We start from the raw sequence: 17,725 nt of genomic DNA on the forward strand, positions 1-17,725 counted from the left end.
AACAACAATCACATCACTGGGGTAGCAGATGGAGAAGAAAGTGAGCACGGGATAGAAAACCTATTTGAAGAAATAATTACAGAAAAATTTCCTAATCTTGTGAAGGAAAATATCACACAAATTCATGAAGCACAGAGGGTCCCAGTTAAGAGAAACACAAAGAGACCCACACCAAGACATATCATAATTAAAATAGCAAATGTTGAAAACGATGAGAATCTTAAAGACAGCAAGAGAGCTCCCATAAAACTGTCAGCTGATTTATCAATAGAAACACTACAGGCAGGGTAGGAGGGAATGGCATGAAGTATTCAAAGTAATGAAAAGCAAGGATCTGAAATCAACACTACTCTATCTAACAAGGCAATCATTGAAAATGGAAAGTGAAATAAAGAGTTTCTCAGACAAAAAAAAAAAAAGGCAAAAGGATTTTTTTTTTTTCCATTACCTCCAAACCAGCCTTACAAGAAATGCTAAAGGGACTATTATAAGAAGAATAAATATATATAGAGAAACATAGGCATAAAGAAAAACCTGCAATAAATAAGTACCTCTCATTAATGATCTTAAGTATAACTGGATTAAATGTAATGTTTATATTTATATTTATTCAAAATCAACACTTGCTTATACATATTTTCAGTAAGGTGCCCGTTTTTTTTCATACTAAGAAAAGAAAATGTTAACTATGTACTTTGGTCATAATCTCACCACTCTGCTCACTAGTGTGTATTTTTCTCTTAGAAAAACTAATGTGTATTTTTCTCTTAGAATAATATTTACTAGCCGAAACCGGTTTGGCTCAGTGGTAGAGCATCGGTCTGTGGACTGAAAGGTCCCGGGTTCGATTCCGGTCAAGGGCATGTACCTTAGTTGCAGGCACATCCCCTGTAGAAGCCCCCAAACTTCTCCCCTGCTGACCTTATCATCTCCAACTGCCCTCCCCTGCCCACTTGATCACCCCCAACTGCCTGTGCAAGAGGCACCTGGTTGATGTTTCTCTCTCATCGACGTTTCTAGTTCTCTCTCTCTCTCCCTTCCTCTCTGTAAAATATCAATAAAATATATTAAAAAAAAAAAAAAAGAAGAATATTTACTAGAGACCGGTGCACAAAATTCATGCACAGAGGCATATCCTTCAACCAGTCTTCACTCTCTCCAATCTGGGAACCCTCTTACAATCCAGGACCTCTGGCTCCTAACCATTTGCCTGCCTACTTGATTGCCCTTAACTGCTTCTGCCTGCCAGCCTAATTGCCCCCAAACTTCTCCCCTGCTGACCTTATCATCTCCAACTGCCCTCCCCTGCCCACTTGATCACCCCCAACTGCCTTCCCCTAATGGCCTGATGACCCACACTGCCCTCCTCTGCTGCGACCCACCTCCTTCACCAGGACCACCTACCTGGTAAGGTGGTGGAGATGCCATGACACACCTCCTCTGCACTGTGCAGAGCCATGGGACTCCACTGTGCATGGCCATCTTGTGGTGGCCATCTGGTGGCAGCCATCTTGAGATAATGTCATGTGAGGGTGTGACGCCACCTAGGCTTTTATTATATAGGATAGATAGCATATGTTTGGATGGACTTATTAATAGAAACAAATAAAACAATACATTTTTCCCCATTGGTGTTTATGCATAGCCCTTTCATGCCCTGTTTTAGGATAGGTTAAGAATAATAAATGTGGAATAGGTATACTTTTATTGATGTGTATGTGAGTACATATATATTTACATATACTAATAAATTTTATAACCACTATTACACTTTAAACCATATATATATTTTTGTGCTGCCTGTTTTTTTTTCCACTTAACATAAATGCTGAGAGCTTTCCCATCTTCATTAAGATTTTCAAAAACATGATTGTCAAGGATGATATAATCTCCTATCATAAGTCATGCACCACAATTTATTACCAACCAAAACTATTTCTTTTGAACACTTAAACTGAGGTTGTAAAAATCTACAACAAAAATAGTCATTTGTTTCTATGCTTATTACTAGAGGCCCGGTGCATGGATTCATGCACTGGTAGGTCCCTCAACCTGGCCTGAACCTTCTTGCAATTTGGGGATCGGGCTGAAACTGGCAGTCTGAGGTCCGCGAGGGATGTAGCAGTTTGCGAAGAAGCAGGTGCCTCTATGATCATCTCAACCCCACTGTTCCTCCTGCCACCCTGCTCGCTAAGTGGCACTCCTGCTTCGAGCATCTGCCCCCTGGTGGTCAGTGAGCATCATAGGAACCGGTTGATCAATCATTTGGTCATTCAGTCATTCGGTCACTTAGTCTTTTATATAAATAGATGTTTGCAAGGATGGATATTTCTACAAAGTACGTGTGTGTGTGTGTGGAGATGGGAAAACAGACAAGGGAGGATCCCTGTACTTCCTAATGGCATCCTCTCAGTATTCTTCTCCCACCTGGCTGTGCTTCTGAATGTGGCCCCCTCAGAGTGTTACTCTGTGTGGAAAGCGAAGAGAGGAGCTGGTGCAGGGGGGTGCGGAGGGGAGTAATGGACTAGAAGGCCTTGGGACAGGCAGATATAGAAATGGTTCCTGTACAGTTAGAGCATGACCAAAGATTTTTTTTTAATTTGTTCGTTTTGTTTAGTAAAAACCTATAGGTCTCAGAGTTAAACACTGATGAGGAATATGAATGAAAATCTCTCTCTGTTATCTTTGGACTTTAAAGTCTCATTCTGGTTCAGAGAATGAGGCATACTGTATTTTATTTAGAAGGTATAATACTTGTTCATCTGATACCATCTAACAAGCAGTGAGTAGTAGCTCACCACTGAGACTTTGGGATCATGTCATCTTTGCCTTTAGTTTTTAGAGTTGTAACCCTATTAATTTCTTTTTATACTTTCAGGATATTACAGTAAGAATTTTAGAGGGGCCATATCTGGCTTATCTCACCTACTATTACAGTACCGTATTTTCCGGCGTATAAGACGACCCCCTAATTTTACAGTTAAAACATAGGTTTATGCCTATATTCGCTGTATAAGACTCCCCCCCCCCCCCCACTTCTGAGGCAACACCAGTTCTTTTTTTAATAGACCGCCTCTCTGAGTCTGGCCAATCTGAGCAGGCTTTTTACTAGAACATGGTGTCGTCTTATATGCCGGAAAATACGGTAACCAAAAATGTTACTAAAAAACACATTATAAAAAGTTCTATATTTTATAATTTTAGTCTTAATTTATCTCTTATTTTATTGATTTTAGTAATAGGACCCAAGTGCAAAGTAATAGGTAGATCATTGTGTAAAAACATAATCATCATCATAGCCCTTCCATGTCTGTGGCACTCTCATAAATGTAAAGTTGTAGTAAGTATTATATTCTATTTTATTTTTTAAATCCTCATCTGAGGATATTTTTCCCATTGATTTCTAGGGAGAGTGGAAGGGAGGGAGGAGGGGGACAAAAAGAGAGAGATAAATATCGATGTGAGAAAGGCACATCTATTGGTTGCTTCTCACACATACTCCTACTGGACTAGGGAACCTGCAATTGAGGTATATGCCCTTGACCAGGGATTGAACCCATGACCCTTTGGTCTGAGGGCTGATGCTCTAACCACTTAGCAAACCTTCCAGGGCTTTTTAAATATTTTGTTGTTTATATCTAACTTTAGAGTAATTAGTTAAACATTTATTGGGCATGCATTTCCACCTTAAATATTTCCTTGCATGGATTACATATCTTGCCAATTATAGAAATAATAATTTTAGAATAAACCCAAAGACATTGAACCTACATATTTTTAAAATATATTTTTTATTGATTTCAGAGAGGAAGGGAGAGTCTAGAAACATCAATGATGAGACAGAATTGTTGATCGGCTGCAGTAAACCTTAGAGGGATGAGTAGCCTGGAAAATATTTGACTTGCGGGACTTTCCTTGTACAAAGTAGAAGGGCATTGCACATGTGGTAAAGAGAGTCCTTAAAGCCCCAGAAGTCCTTCAAATTCTTATCAAAGGACAGCTTTACTGACAGAAGTCTCATCACTGGGATCTGTCACTATGCTACCATTACCCAGTAATCTCTTTTCTATAAATAAAACTGTCCACATACACGAACTAACAGAAACCCCAGAGCAGGTAACACCTCATTCATGTATAAAAGTGGTTGAATTAACAACCAATTTCAGTGAACTGAAGCAAATAACACTTGCTGAGTCAATTAGGAAGGTAGAACTGCTGTGTCAAGAACTATTAGAAAACTGTTGCTGAGATCCTTAAAATGTCAGGCCAAACACAAGAGCCTCCAACCTTTTACTCTCTGAGAGTTGGGAACAGCATTGGATTGTGCTGGTTTCTGACCATTCTTCCTTCTAAGCATTCTTCTTCCAAAATCACTGGACCTTGTATTATACTATGAGCAGCCATAATAGAGGCTAATTTTCTATCACTGATGTTGCGTGTATATTTGCAAAAGGAAGTTATTCTATTTAGCTGGGACCGGTTTGGCTCAATGGATCGAGCGTCAGCTTGGGGACTGAAGTGCCCCGGGTTCGATTCCGGTCAAGGGCATGTACCTTGGTTGCGGGCATATCCCCAGTAGGGGGTGTGCAAGAGGCAGCTGGTCGATGACTCTCTCTCATTGATGGTTCTAACTCTCTATCTCTCTCCCTTCCTCTCTGTACAAAAATCAATAAAATATATTTTTTAAAAAAGAAAGTTATTCTATTTAATATTGTTCCATTTTGTGCAAAAAAACATATAGGCAATCAAACTGACTTAAAAATTAGCTAACAAGTTACACATGGTGGAAAGGAAGGATAATCTGTGCAGATTTGTGTGCAACGAGGAAATGGAGGTTACCTCCAAAACAGTGATTTTTTTTATTTATTTTTTTAAACAATGCTTTTTAAAAACACAATGACCAGAGCCTTACACCACTGGAATCAGCTGGTTGTATTTTGTAGGACCCTAAAAAAAACTTCCAGAGTTGAAGAACCAAATCCTTAAAACATTCATAGAGATACATCCCCCTAAGACCTTCATATGGAGAGCCTTACTCTCAAGCAGAAAGGGGAAACAAGCTTCTAGGCAAATTATAGTGATTTCCCAAAAGGAATGTGAAAGTTAAAAGAGGAGTGGTGGTGTTTGGTGCAACACACTTTCTTCTGCTGACTCTGAGTGAGTCTCTTTTCCTCTCACTCCCCTCCTAAACCTACCCCCTGTGCCAATTCATCTATCGATTATGTATGTACCGTATTTTTCGGACCATAAGGCGCTTCGGACCATAAGACACACCAGTTTTTAGAGAAGGGAAATGAAGAAAAAAAGATTCTGAAACAAATAGTGTCCTAAAATATTTTATGTGCATTAAAACCCAACATCACAGTCATAAACACATGTAATCAACCCTGTAAAGTAAACAGCTGCATTTAGAACCATTTTAGAGCCGGGCAAGCACACAGAGACCACACAGAGCCGGGCAAGTAAAAAAACTTTTTTTTTAAGTATACGTGTAGGCTATATTTGGACCATAAGACACAGGGACTTTTCCCCCCCACTTCTGGGGGGGAAAAAGTGTGTCTTATGGTCCGAAAAATACGGTAGTTACTTAATGACTGAAGTGGTACACTTATACCCTGCTTTTCACACATTAAATAAAATATCTTTGTATCTATCATTAGCTTCCAGTATTGGAAAGAGAATAAGGAAAGTTTTCCTTTGAAATATTTACTTTGAAAATATTCCTTGGGCAGTTCTTTCAGTAAAGAAGATTTTATAGGTTCTGATATAAAAAACTTATTATTTGATAACCAAGGGAAAATGAAAAGTTGATAACCTCATTAGTCTCTTCATATTTAAAATGAGGGTATTAAAAACTATTTGTGCCAGGCTGACATGTCTCAGTGGTTGAGCATTGACCTATGAACCAGGAGGTCACAGTTCAATTCCAGGTCAGGGCACATGCCCGGGTTGTGGGCTCCATTCTCAGTATAGAGTGTGCAGGAGGCAGCCAATCAACGGTTCTCTCTCATCATTGATGTTTCTATCTCTGTCTCCCTTCCTGTCACTGAAATCAATTTAAAAAAAGATATTTGGACCCTAAATACAGGGTGGAGCAAAAGTAAGTTTACAGTTGAGAGTACATGAAATAATGAGTTTATCCTTGTAGTACTATTTATTAATTATTGTATTATTTTCTATATATACAACTGTAAGCCAACTTTTGTCCAACCGTGTATAAGTATGATATCGAGCATAATGATCAGTGTGTGGGGAGGCATGGGTAACTATTATTATAGGTACATAAAAATGGCAACTATTAGCATTATCATCATCATTTATAAATTCTTCAGGTTGGTAGATTAGTTTTTCTCTATTTCTTCTCCTACCAAGGTCTTATAATAAAATGTGTTATTAACTTGGGATTTGGAAAGCAATATTTATTTTACAAGAATTTGTTAAACTATACATTTATGTAAATTATCCTATATAATAAAGAGGTAATATGCAAATAGATTATCATTCCAACACACAAGATGGCTGCCCCCATGTGGTCAAAGATGGATGCCACATGTGGACACAAGCTGGCCACCACAAGATGGCCAGCAGGGGAGGGCAATTGTGGACAATCAGGCCATCAAGGGAAGGGCAGTTAGGGGCAACCAGGCTGCAGGGGAGGGCAGTTAGGGGGAATCGGGATGCTAGGGGAGCAGTTAGGTGTTGATAAGGCTGTCAGGGGAGTGGCTAGGGGATGATCAGGCTGGCAGCAGAAGCAGTTAGGGGCAATCAGGAAGGCAGACAGGCAAGCAGTTGGGAGCCAGCTGTCCTGAATTGTGAGAGGGGTCCCAGATTAGAGAGGGTGCAGGCTGGGCTGAGGAGTACACCCCCTCCCCCCATGCACAAATTTTGTGTGCCAGGCCTAGTTAGTGAGTGCTCATGTACAGAAGTAATTATTCAAAATAGAATTGGTGAATGTGATGAAGGAAAACTCAGAATTTCATACAAGTAAATAACATTCAAATAAGATGGAAAACTTTCTTAGTGTGGGGATTGATGGAAAGAGTCATGAGTGCCAACCCTGAGCTGAGACATGAAGAATGAGCTAGGGGTAGGGAAGTTTGTAAGCAGAGATAACAGAATTTTCCCCAGATTTAGCCATAATCTTTCTAAACACAATCATCTTCCCGTCACCCAGGCCTAAAATCTTCACATTGTCTTTGACACTTTATTCTTTTTTGCTTTAACAAATAATGTGTTTTACAATTTTCTTGATTTAGCATCTTCTTTCCTCTGTTCCCATTCTCACCACATTAAGTTCTTCTTTACCTTTTCCCTACAGTTTGATTCTGGGTTGGTTTTATTTTCCCAAACTCATCTTTTCACCTTCAGCATTTTCCCTTTTTGTAGCCAACTATTCCTCCTATATGCTGCTGCCAGATAACACTTCTGATATCAACTCAAAGAAGTTTAATGGCATGTCAGCCTATAAAATAAAATCTGAATTCTTCAGCATGCTATTCAAAGCTTACAATGAACTGACCTCATCTCTGTTTCAAAGCTTAATTTCTAGTCCTCCCTTTTGTGTTTTCCTGGCTGTAACCGCACCCTCCACATTCCAAAGCTTTCCCACAGCCCGGTCTTTGTCTTGGGCTCCCTTCCCCTTTCCTCTTCTTATCTGCTCAAGCTTGCTTCTTCTCCATGTTCTTACCTAAATATCCATTCTCCAGGATAATTTTACATCTTTCCACTGAGGTAATTTTCCTTTTCTTTGAATTCTCAAAATATAATAACAAGATTTATCGTATGATAGGCTTGGTCATCCCCCGCACCTAGAAGAACAATTTAGAGATGGACAAAGGTTTAGCCTCCTTAATGAGCATGAACTTTAGATCTGAATTGCCTGGATTCAAATCCTAGCTCCTACACACCTGTGTGACCCTGAGCACATCACTTCCATTCTCTGTGCCTCATTCCTTTTCTGTAAAGAAAAACACCCTAACTTATAAAGTCGTGGGAGGATTGAGTAAATTGTGCCAAAAAATGCAATACTGTGTAAATATTGATATGATCATGCAATTATTTTTATCATTCACATGTAATATCTACTCTTCTAAATTATAATGAGGACCAAATACACATCTGATTTGTTTTCATAATTTTGAAATCCCTTACTGCCTCACTCAGGATAAATTACTAGTGAATGTATGAATTAGAATCACAATGACTAGTGAACCCTAATTGGGCATTTCTAATAGTTTCTTTAGAAGATATCATTTTCTTTATTAAATTAGCTAAAATGAATCATTGAAAAAAATTAATTATGTAAATTTTTATGTGTAAAGCACATAGGATATATGAAGAAATATGCCTTCTCTGATTTTACATTTGATTCAAGGAGACTCATATAGATAACTATAATATTAAGGTAATAAAGAAAAAGTATACATTCAAAAAGTGATTACAGGAATTCAAAAGGATTGGCTAGAATGATCAGATAATAATTTATTGAGATGATATGTAATTATACTCCAAAGAAAATGGAACTTTAAAAACACAGCTTACATAAATCAACTCTCCTGATAATATTAGCCAATATTTATTGAACATTCACTATAACAGACACAGTGTTTATTGCATTTAAAATTCAAAACAGCCTCATATAGAAGTATTATTGTGTTCATTTTGTAAGTGGGAAAACAGGTATAGCAAGACAATGTTAAGTAATTTGTCAAAGTCACGCAGCCAATAAAGAAGAGAGTCAGGATTGGAACCCAAGTAGACTGGATTCAGAACCTGTGTTAACCATCACATTGCAAAATTAGAATTTTTACTGGTTGCTGAACTGTTTCTAATAATATGTTTTATTAAGTTCACTGGATTTTATTTTCCATTAATTTTTAAGGTTGAATCTTATCCATGGATGCTAAAATATTTTTTATTTCATATCTGACCAACTCAGTCTTTTATTTACAGTAAAAATTTCTCAAATTCTTCATCTGTGAAATAAAAGTTTGAAGCTATATCAGTAATTCATAAATAATTCAAAAACAATTCTTTCATTCAAAATAGAAACTTATGCCAACTTCTATGTTATAGTTGTCCACCTTCTCTAATTCACTGTTTAGTGTGCAGTAGTTACAGGATTTTGAAATCCCCAGAATTCAATGTGCTAGAATAATCTCTAAAACCATTTCTAGTTCTCAACACTACGTCCCCATCTCTCTAATTTCTAATTTGTCATTTCTCTCTGCCATAAGAAAGAATGCATATGCTCCCTCAATACCTTAAAATTCTTTTAAGTTTTCTCTATTTGCCCCCCTCCGCCCCCCCCCCCCACTACAGGCTAATCCTCTCAGGGTTACTTCACACAGGGGATAGATGTTGCTAGAAGTAGGGAAGCAGAAATACCAAATGTTTCAGGTGGAAGACACTGGAAACTATCCTGTTTGTCCCATTTTGGAGAGTAAAAAGAATTAAGTTATGGGATACCAAAGACTTAGAAACAATAGACACAACCTAAAAGTTAGAATTACATAATTTAGAATTGATTTGAAAGTAATAGCGAGATTCTATAGCTCTTTAATTTTGCCAATGAATGATCAAAATAATAGCTTAAAGTTTTAATGAAATGGATGTGTACTGTATTTTTCGGACCATAAGACGCACTTTTTTCCCCCCAGAAGTGGGGGGGAAAAGTCCCTGCGTCTTATGGTCCAAATATAGCCTACACATATACTTTAAAAAAAAAGTTTTTTTACTTGCCCGGCTCTGTGTGGTCTCTGTGTGCTTGCCCGGCTCTAAAATGGTTCTAAATGCTGCTGTTTACTTTACAGGGTTGATTACATGTGTTTATGACTGTGATGTTGGGTTTTAATGCACATAAAATATTTTAGGACACTATTTGTTTCAGAATCTTTTTTTCTTCATTTCCCTTCTCTAAAAACTGGTGTGTCTTATGGTCCGGAACGTCTTATGGTCCGAAAAATACGTACTTATGTTACCGTTTATGTATATTAAACATCAGATTTTGAAATGATTTTAGACTGTGGGTCATTGATCCTGAAGGTTTCTTTCTTTCTCTTCTCATCCCATAGGTTGTCATTTTATATTTTGAGCCGAGCATATTTCGCTGCATTCTTCTAAGATGGGTCCGTCTTCTCGGTTTTGCTACTGTTTATGGAACTGTCACTCTCAAGCTTCACAGGTTAGTATTATTTATTTATTTATTTATTTATTTATTTATTTATTTATTTATTTTAGTTTTTATCATCGTGGGAAGATCAGAGTGTCTGGCTTAGCATGTAATTGCAAACTGTGTCAGCAATTAATTGGTTTAATTTCATGGACTTAATAATAAGATGATATATATTTTTTTGATGCAACACTTTTAGGATTCCCTAGGAAAATATTTTATATAGCTGAATTTGAATAAGATATTTTAATCAAATGTGCCATTGGTATTGGAAAGGTGAATTCTGAATAAAAATAAGTTTAGAATGAATGCAAAACAGTATGGACTAGCTAAGAGCAGGAATAAATACAGTTGGAATAATAATGTAGGTGCAGAGCCACCAAAGAACCTTAGGTAGTACAATTCAGTCATATGCTTATTTGACTAAAACTGCTGTCCTCCATTCTCAAGTGCCTTGTCCCAGGATAAGTCTGCTGATATTCTGTGGGTCAAATTGAAGAAAAAGTAATGTTTCTGGCTTTCCTTTTTGACCAATGTGTTCTAGTAATTATTAATTTTTCAAATTGGAGAATACAGTACTGTAAATTACCTTATACTTAATTTCAAAGCCACCAATGTTTTAAAGTGTACATGATAAATATTAGGAATGAAGAAGTAATAAAATAAGTTACTACCCACAAACACTAGGGATAGCTGGAAATGATTCCTCTTTCCAAGTTTTCTCAATGTCGTGGTGTCAAAAATCAGCACAGAAAATGTAAGTTTCTCCTGCAAGATAAACATATAGTTCTATAGAGGAGACCCTTTATACTGATCGCTGTAAAGCTGATTTGACTCCCACAATAAGCCATTCATGTTTTCATGCTAATATGATCATACGTTTTTCTCCATAAATGTATTTTAATGTGGCTCATCCAACAATTTATCTTAGTAGTCATAATATGTGTTATATTTGTCTTTAAATGTATCCCCTTCTAACTTTCTCTAAATGTGATTGTGTACTATCTACTACATACTCTCCATTTTATTTCCTTTTGGTTAGAGCTGTACTTATTTACTGGGAATGCTTCAGATTATCTTTCTGGAAAAACTATAAATATCCTTAACTCTCAATATATCAAATAGTACAAAGAATGTGGGATTGGATTTAAGAAATCATAACCCTGAGATTTATATAATTTTATTGACCAATGTCACCCCAATAAAATCAATAAAAATCTTAAAGAAATCATAGGCCTCTATTTCACAGAAAAGGAAAATATTAGAGCAATCTCTAATGTTCTTTCTGATGCCCATTTATTCTTTCCACTTCACAGCACACTTTGCTCTTTTGTCCTTCTAGTCTTCAAGTGCCTACCAATTTCCTTTCCTCATACGAAAGCTATTTTTCAACTGGTACTCATTCACAAAAGGAAGAGATAAATTGACCACTTAAAATAGACAGTAAGAATTCTAGAATTTCTGAATGAAAGGATGGCCTGTTGATACATGAAAATGTCCCTATGAGTCTAGCACTTAGCATTTATTGGTTTTGTTTATTTAATTATGTTCTTCATGTTTACCTAATTTATTTTCTTTTTCTTACCATTGAATCCCCAGAGTTTAGCACAATGACTGACACATAGGAGGTACTTATTACATATCATTTGATGAGTTAATGAATAGAATGCCAGCTGCAGACTTAGAAGGTGCTTCCATCACTTCTCTACACATGTAATACATCCATATTTCCTTTCCTCACTATATGTCTTCAAGCATCTAGAACACTATGGTTTGCAAGGCGCTGTTTGGTGGGATTTAAACGCAGTATTAAATAGCAGTGAATCGTGTAATGAGAAAACTACTTCTGTTCAGATTCTCTTTTCATCCTTCTGATTATTTCCAGGAGAAAAATTAGTGTGGAGCTAGTCTGTCTTTAACGCCTGCCAACCAGTTGCTAATCTTCCTTTGCAACCAGGAGCAGATCAAGTCAGAGTCAGAGCATTCCAATGCAATGCTATCTAGATGAAATTTATTAATTTTGTTTCACTGTATTTATTTTCATAGTTACTTTCTATTTATAGGCTTTCAGTTTTTCATTGAAAGTAGCAATATAGATTTTTCTTTAAAATATTTTAAAGCAATAAATAAAAGTTGATTTAAAGTATATTTTAGCTGGTGTTCAGATATACAGAGAAATCTTGAGGGAGGTAAGCTGAGGATTAGAATTTAGGAAACTAGATTATTTCATCATTCTTTTGTTTATTTTAAAGGCAGTAAATAATCTATTTTCTCTCTGTGTGTTTCTAGAAGTCATTGCAGTTAAGAATTACTTTATTTTTGGCTTAAATCGAGTAGAAACTCTAATTTAATTAACTGAGTTATTCTTATCCTTTCAGAATCATATGGCTTTATATTATACTCTATCCTTTTCTACATTGCTTAAATTTATGATTCTTTTTAAAAAAATATATATTTTATTGATTTTGTACAGAGAGGAAGGGAGAGAGAGAGAGAGCTAGAAACATTGATGAGAGAGAGTCATCGATCAGCTGCCTCTTGCACACCCCCTACTGGGGATAGGCCTGTAGCCAAGGTACATGCCCTTGACAGGAATCGAACCGGGGACCCTTCAGTCCCCAAGCCGACGCTCTATCCACTGAGCCAAACAAGTTTCGGCAAATTTATGATTCTTATATTAAGCTTATTAACTGAACTTAATATAGGAATAGTCAGCTTTTTAGAGGAATGTGAACAGCCTGAGCCAGCGTTGTATCCCCTGTTATTAATGATGCACCTTGCACCTCTTATATAAATGTACAGTTGACCTCTTGAACATTGCTAGGGTTGGGCACAGACCTTATGAAGTAAAAAACTCAAGTATAACTCTTGACTCCACAAAAACTTAACTACTGGTAGCCTACTATTGACTGGAAGCCTTACCAATAGCATAAAATCAATCAATACATATTTTGGATTTATATGCATTATGTACTGTATCCTTACAGTAAAACAAGCTAGAGAAAGGAATATGTTATTAAGAAAACTAGAGGCCTGGTGCATGAAACTCATGCATGAGGGGTGGGGAAGGGAGCCCTTCAGCTGGGCCTGCACCCTCTCCAATCCAGGACCCCTCAGGTGATGTCTGACTGCCAGTTTAGGCCCGATCCCACAGGGCCTTAACCGGCAGTCAGACATCTCTCTCACAATCCAGGACCACTGGCTCCTAACTGCTCACCTGCCTGCCTGCCTGATTATCCCTGACCACCTCTGCCTGCCAGCCTGATTCCCCTAACTCTTGTTCCCCTGCTGGTCTGATTGCCCCTAACAACCTCTGCCTGCCAACCTGATCATCCCTAACCATCTTTGTCTGCTGACCTGATCACACCTAACCACCTCTGCTTGCCTGCCTGATCACCCCCTAACTGCCCTCCCCTGCTGCCTGATAACCCCTAACTGCCTCTGCCTCAGCCCCTGTCACTATGGCTTTCTTCAGAAGATGTCTGATCTAATTAGTATATTACCCTTTTATTAATATAGATAATAAAGAAGAGAAAATACATTTACAATATTTGATGAAAAAAAAATCCAGCTATAAGTAAATGCATGCTCTATAAATTCTTGTTGTTCAAGGGTTCATTGTGTTCAGGGACTTGTTAAGTGAATGAATGGGTGGATTGTCTAATGCAGTGTTTTAAACTAGAATTTTTGGGAGTATATAGGTAAAATTGTATACTTAACTAGTGCTCTAAGACAGAGCACTTCTTAGTTGGGATTCAGGAATCTGTATTTTAACAACTCCACCAGGTAGGTGATTCTCATCATGAGAGAAGTTTCAGAAACACTGGTCTAATGAATGGGACTACAAGGAATGCTCTCTGTTGGGGTTTCTCTTAGAGTCAAACAACCTGTGTCTCTGATGAATGAACTTCTAAGGTTTTGTGGTAATATGATAGGAAGACACAATTCCTAAAAAAGTCTGAATTTACATTCTAATTCTGCCATTAACTATCTATACAACCAAGAATAAATAATTTGAACATCTAAGAATTTTTTTTCCCCACCTCACCTCTAAAGTTATTGTAAAGATTAAGCATAATCAGGATATATGTAAAGATATCAAATTGGGTGTTTTATTGCAAACCACAGGTAGTGACTATTTTTAAATTAAGCCAAAAGCAAATTAATTGGAAAGACATGAGAAGGTCACAGAATTAAAGGGGAAAGCAAAGAACTAGGCTTTAGAGGACTTGACCCAAGGTAGATTGGGGGATTGGTAGCCTGAACTAAGATAATGTGCCATGAATTCCATAGACTGATTTTCACAGGAACTTCATTTATTTCAAATTTTTTAAAAAAAGTAAATCCTACCTCGCTGGGCAGAGATTCTAAGGGGATTATCAGTAGTGATATATAAAATGACAGTTAAAGTCCCTTGAGAATAGAATAGATAAGAAAGACTTGGGTTTTATTTTTATTTCACTGAAGGCTTAGTAAAATTATTGATCATTTCTTGCTTCATCTCCTGGTCTCTCGCTGACTGATTGTAGTGTTTACAGAATCCCAGTAGCTCTGAAAACTTGAAGCAAATATGAAAAAGTACAGGCCCTCACTCTGTCACACAAATAATACTATTAGACATGGGAACTTTAAGGTTTCATTTACTTTTACCAAAGCTCCCACTTTTGAGAGTCATACAACCAAAAATTACCATGCTAATCCAAGGGAAAATTGCAAAAGAGCCCTTTGTTAATTAACAGTGCAATATGAGAGGTGATAAGCTGAGGGAGGAGTAAGAGTGGCATTCCCCTTCAGGGAGGAATATTTTATCACTGATATTTAGAATCACCATCCCAGGGTGGTAATAAAAAGTAAACCAACTTTTAATTGTCTTTATTATTGCCTTTTTTTTTTTTTTTTTACAGACAAGTGGGCCACTTTATTACCTGCACCCAGGGCAAACCAGTCCCACTGCCCCACCTCACTGACAGGCCATTCATGTAAAACAGCTTATTTTAATTTTATACTGTTTATTCCTCTTTGGAAAAGGAAAGAAGGAAGGTTTTAGCAGCTCAGTGTGGATCATAAGGAAAAAAAATAGAGCTGAAGTAGGCAAAAATGAAGAAGGTTCATTTATAAAAGGGAATTTCATTCAGAAGCCATAGATATGTTTGACTTACTAGTAGGTCATGAATGAAGTAGGACAGATTTACACGAACACCTAGCACCTGCATAAATAGATAGGTTAACAGAATACTTGCTAAGCTGGGTTGGTTGGTTAGTTATATGCTGGGCAGGTTGGTTGGATGGTTGATTGGTAATCAGTTGTTTTTAAGAAACTTGGAAAGGCAATAGGTTCAGAAAAGCCATGTATAGTTTCAGGAGGCAAAATAAGAAAATGTTTTAAATAAAAGGGGGTGGAGAGAGATTAAGAAATAATCCTAAAAGAACATTTTTCTATTTATTTTAATACAGTTTTTAAAAATAGATTGCCTTTTTTGTTTCTAAGGCTAATACTAGGGGGGAAAATACTTTTTGCACTACATTTAAAATGAGTATTTAAGCAAGCTGTGAAAAAGCCTTCTTCTGGCTCTGGACTAGGGATTTTCGTTGTATGCATTATTCAGTACACATTGCTCTGGATACAGCACAATACATGGCAGCTTTCTCTACTGTGTTCATTAGCACAAAATAGTTTACACTTTGTGAGAATGTATAGCTATGCTAATAAAAGGCAATATGCTAATTAGGCTGAATAGACCAGACATCTTCCAAATGACCTTCCAGGCATCCTTCCTGACAAAGCTGGGGCCTGGGCAAAGCCACCTGCAGTCCCAGGCACCTACTACTGCAACCAACCTGGGCAAAGCTGGCCCGGGTTCCAGGTGCCTATGGCTGACCAGAGGGAGGGAAGCCCGGGTCCTAGGAACTTGTGGCTGGCTAGAGGAGAGAAGCCTGGGTCCTGGGTACAGGGGCCAAGGCAGAGGCATTTAGGGGTGATCAGCAGGCAGGGGAGCAGTTAAGGGTGATCAGGCCAGCAGGGGAGTAGTAAGGGGCAATCAGGCAGGCAGGCAGAGGGGTTAGGGGTGATCAGGCAGGCAGGCAGGTGAGCGGTCAGGAGTCAGCGGTCCCGATTGCAAGGGGGATGTCTGGCTGCCAGTTTAGGTCTGATTCCTGCCTAGATGAGCAATTGGACATTCCCCAAGGTGTCCTGGGTTAGAGAGGTTGCAGGCTGGGCTGAGGGACACTCAGTCCCAAAAATTTGTGCACTGAGCCTCCAATATATATATATATATATATATATATATATATATATATATATATATATATATATATATATATTCCTAATAAATAATATATAAGCAAATACATATATTCAGTTCCTAATACATTTTGGAAAGTGAATGGAATATTTACATTTACTTACTAAGTGTATTCTTTAAAGATACATAAAATACAATAAGATATTCTAAATATTTAAAAGAGCAAAATAAAGAAAATTAATGTTCTACAGAAAAGCTAAAAGTCCACAGTAAAATGAATATTGTCTCATTTAACTCAATTTGTGATAACCAGTGAGTGGCAGGGAATTTGAGTGCAGCTTGGGGCAAATGCCTGAAATACAGTTATTAGACTTTGCCTATTAAATGCAGGTCATCTGCCTTGACAGACCATTGATCAAGGTGTTAGTTAGCCTTCATTTATTTAGAAAGCCAAACAAATAACAAACTTTGTTTTTAGGTGTCTAAGCCAGTGCATATGGGCATATATAAGATTTTTCTAAAAGACTTCTTGTGTTCATCCCAGCACACAGATTACGGCTTCAAATCATGACCCAGAGGTTTTTAACATGAAACAGTTTTAACACTGTTTTAGCCAGTTACCCACCTCAGTCAAAATAATATATCAAGAAAGTGGTCTTTGGACATGTAGCTGTGTACAATGCATTTTGACTAGGAAATGGGAAGACTTCACCATATGGATACTGGTAATGATATTCACTTCAGGCATATCCTCTGCAGAGCTCACTGTGATTTCTCATCTTTACTGGCTGCCTACCTTCAAGTGGAGAATTTCTTATAGTGACATTTCTTAAGAATTGCACTATCCCAGAGCAAAGAATCTCATTTTTTATCTTCTGAAGAAATTCTCTTTTCCTGCCAGCAAGTGTACTATTTGGACAGTGTTAAAGAAAATTTCATACTGACACTTCTCATAGAATTCTTAAAGAATTCAGGGGCCCAAAACCAGTTTGGCTTAGTGGATAGAGCGTCGGCCTGCAGACTGAAAGGTCCCAGGTTCAATTCCTGTCACAGTGTGTGTATGTGTGTGTGTGTGGGAGGGGGGGGGGTGCAGGGGGGAGCAGGAGGCAGCTGATGTTTTCTCTCTCATTGATGTTTCTAACTCACTATCCTTCTCCCTTCCTCTCTGTAAAAAATCAATAAAATACATTAAGAAAAAAAGAATTCAGGGGAACAACTACAATGGGGTGTTTTGTTTTGTTTTAAATAGGGGAAAGAGATTGTGCTCAACTCTAAATACAAGGAAAAGTGGGGATTTATAGTCAAGGAGTAA

At 37.5% G+C, this 17,725-nt stretch overlaps 1 protein-coding gene across 1 annotated transcript in view; it reads left to right on the forward strand.

Moving 5' to 3' along the window:
• The window catches only part of GPR158 (G protein-coupled receptor 158), a 327,705-nt gene that overhangs the window by 270,127 nt on the left and 39,853 nt on the right, over positions 1–17,725 (forward strand). The window contains exon 6 of the mRNA XM_036460202.2: positions 10,074–10,183. Within this exon, the coding sequence (XP_036316095.1) occupies positions 10,074–10,183 (110 nt within the window). The remainder of the gene's footprint in view (positions 1–10,073; positions 10,184–17,725) is intronic.

This window comes from Pipistrellus kuhlii, unplaced genomic scaffold (assembly GCF_014108245.1).
Source record: "Pipistrellus kuhlii isolate mPipKuh1 unplaced genomic scaffold, mPipKuh1.p scaffold_m20_p_1, whole genome shotgun sequence".
NCBI lineage: Eukaryota > Metazoa > Chordata > Mammalia > Chiroptera > Vespertilionidae > Pipistrellus > Pipistrellus kuhlii.